This window comes from Trypanosoma conorhini (genome assembly GCF_003719485.1).
Source record: "Trypanosoma conorhini strain 025E chromosome Unknown Tco_14.4_contig_00106, whole genome shotgun sequence".
Classification (NCBI taxonomy): Eukaryota; Euglenozoa; class Kinetoplastea; order Trypanosomatida; family Trypanosomatidae; genus Trypanosoma; species Trypanosoma conorhini.
The window spans coordinates 24,989-26,741 of NW_021704190.1; the positions used below are offsets into that span (position 1 = coordinate 24,989).

At 42.6% G+C, this 1,753-nt stretch overlaps 1 protein-coding gene across 1 annotated transcript, besides 1 other annotated feature; it reads right to left on the minus strand.

Moving 5' to 3' along the window:
* Positions 1–2: 2 nt before the first annotated feature.
* On the minus strand, positions 3–1,622 carry Tco025E_02633 (putative ATP-dependent DEAD/H RNA helicase; the record flags this gene model as incomplete). The annotated part of the gene is made up of 1 exon (XM_029369558.1): positions 3–1,622. A coding segment is annotated over one exon (1,620 nt), but the record flags the coding sequence as incomplete, so codon positions are not given.
* Positions 1,623–1,719: 97 nt separating this feature from the next.
* Positions 1,720–1,746: a microsatellite.
* The last annotated feature ends 7 nt before the right edge of the window (positions 1,747–1,753 follow it).

The following is a 1,753-nucleotide window of genomic DNA, read 5'->3' on the forward strand; positions in this document are numbered from 1 at the left end:
AAAAGAGAGTAATTATTTCTGTCCTCTGAAAGTCCCTCATTGGCCTTCTCTTTCGAAATATTACTCAACATGGCGATGGCGGGAACTGCAGAGGGGGGCATTTGAGTCCATTTTAAAGCCTCCTCAAGAAAGCATTCCGTTACAGGAAACAAAGTCCCTGGAATGCTAATGACAGGTGGTGCCCTTCCACCACAAACGTCGGTAAAATATGATGTTACCTTCTCTATTTGTATAGTGGCAGACATAACCACGACTTTCACATGGTTTTTGTAGCGTGGGTTTTTTCGCTGTTGTTCTATTAGCCTGTCACGTAGCAACAATAAACAAAAATCCGTTTCTACATCCCTTTCATGCACTTCGTCTACAAGGATACACGAAACACCAGTTAATTCAGGATCCGTGTGTAGACGACGCAGCAATATCCCGGTTGTCATATATACAATCTTGGTACTAGAGCTCGTTACGTTGTCAAAACGTATAATATAGCCGCAACTGGCCCCACAACTTTCACCACGCTCTTCAGCTACACGTTGCGCAACAGAGAGTGCACTGATTCTGCGAGGTTGCGTGCAAATAATTTCCAGGTCCTTCTGAAACACATCAGAATCATACAACATTTGAGGTATTTGAGTTGTCTTACCACATCCAGTATCCCCACTCACAATCAAAACATTGTTGTCCCTCATAGCATTAATAATTTCATCTTTTCGCCTATAAGCAGGTAAGGAGCGGCGAAACTCCTGTAACTCCTTGTATCTCTGATGTTGAATACCTCCTTGCGGAACCTTGTTTAGTCCTGGTTGTACGACAGTCAAATGACGTGCTTTTGGGGGTCTCTCAGCTGTTGCCTTCAACTGTCTATACATCTTTCGCAGAAAAGGATTTATTAAAGTTCTGATCTCATTCAATCTTAATTTCACATCTTCGTCAGGAAGCCTTTGAGCACCTTGATATCCGTCAATTGTTTTTACACGAATACCATTAAGGGCCGCAATTTCCCGATCCTTTTCTTGAAGAGCAATACTTCCGATTTTCTTTAAAGTTAAGACGCGTTCAGATTTGCTTCCCGTAGAACGATGGTGCAAATTAAAATTCAATGCGGCTTGGTGTACCAAATGACGTTCCGCAGCAGACAAGGTAGGGGGAAATGACATTTCATTAGCATTCGGATCGTCTACAAAGGCTTTCACCATAGCATGCAGATTTTTCTTTGTCCAAGGAGATTCGTCGACGTCATTGCGTGCGTTTGAGTATGGCAAAACTGGAGCAGTCACAGAATGTTGTCCAGAAAACAAGTTCCGATCCGCATCCATTCCACGGTTAGCGCCGTGAGTTCTATTACCCCGCTCACGTCTTTTAGACGATGTGGTTATGTTACCCTGAGGAGGTAAATTTGGCACGGGCACAAAACCGGGAGGATAGTTTCCCTGCGGGGACATAGAGTAGTAGGCTTGGGGTATCGGAACAGCTTGCTGCAGCCACAAGTTTTGTAACTCGCCCGGGTAAACTGTTTGTTGCAACTGCGAGACATGAAACGGCTGGGAGGTATATCTATTGTTAAAATGGTATGCTGTCAAATCGGCACCTTGAGCATTGCTGTTATGCTTTCGTTTAGCAGGCATTGAATTGAGACTTGACACAACTTCCAAGAACACAAATATAATAAAAATAATGGAAAGAGAAAAAAAAAAAAGTAAGAATCTGCGCTCACTTTTTGATTAAGTTCAGATAAGATTAGATAATATATATGTAT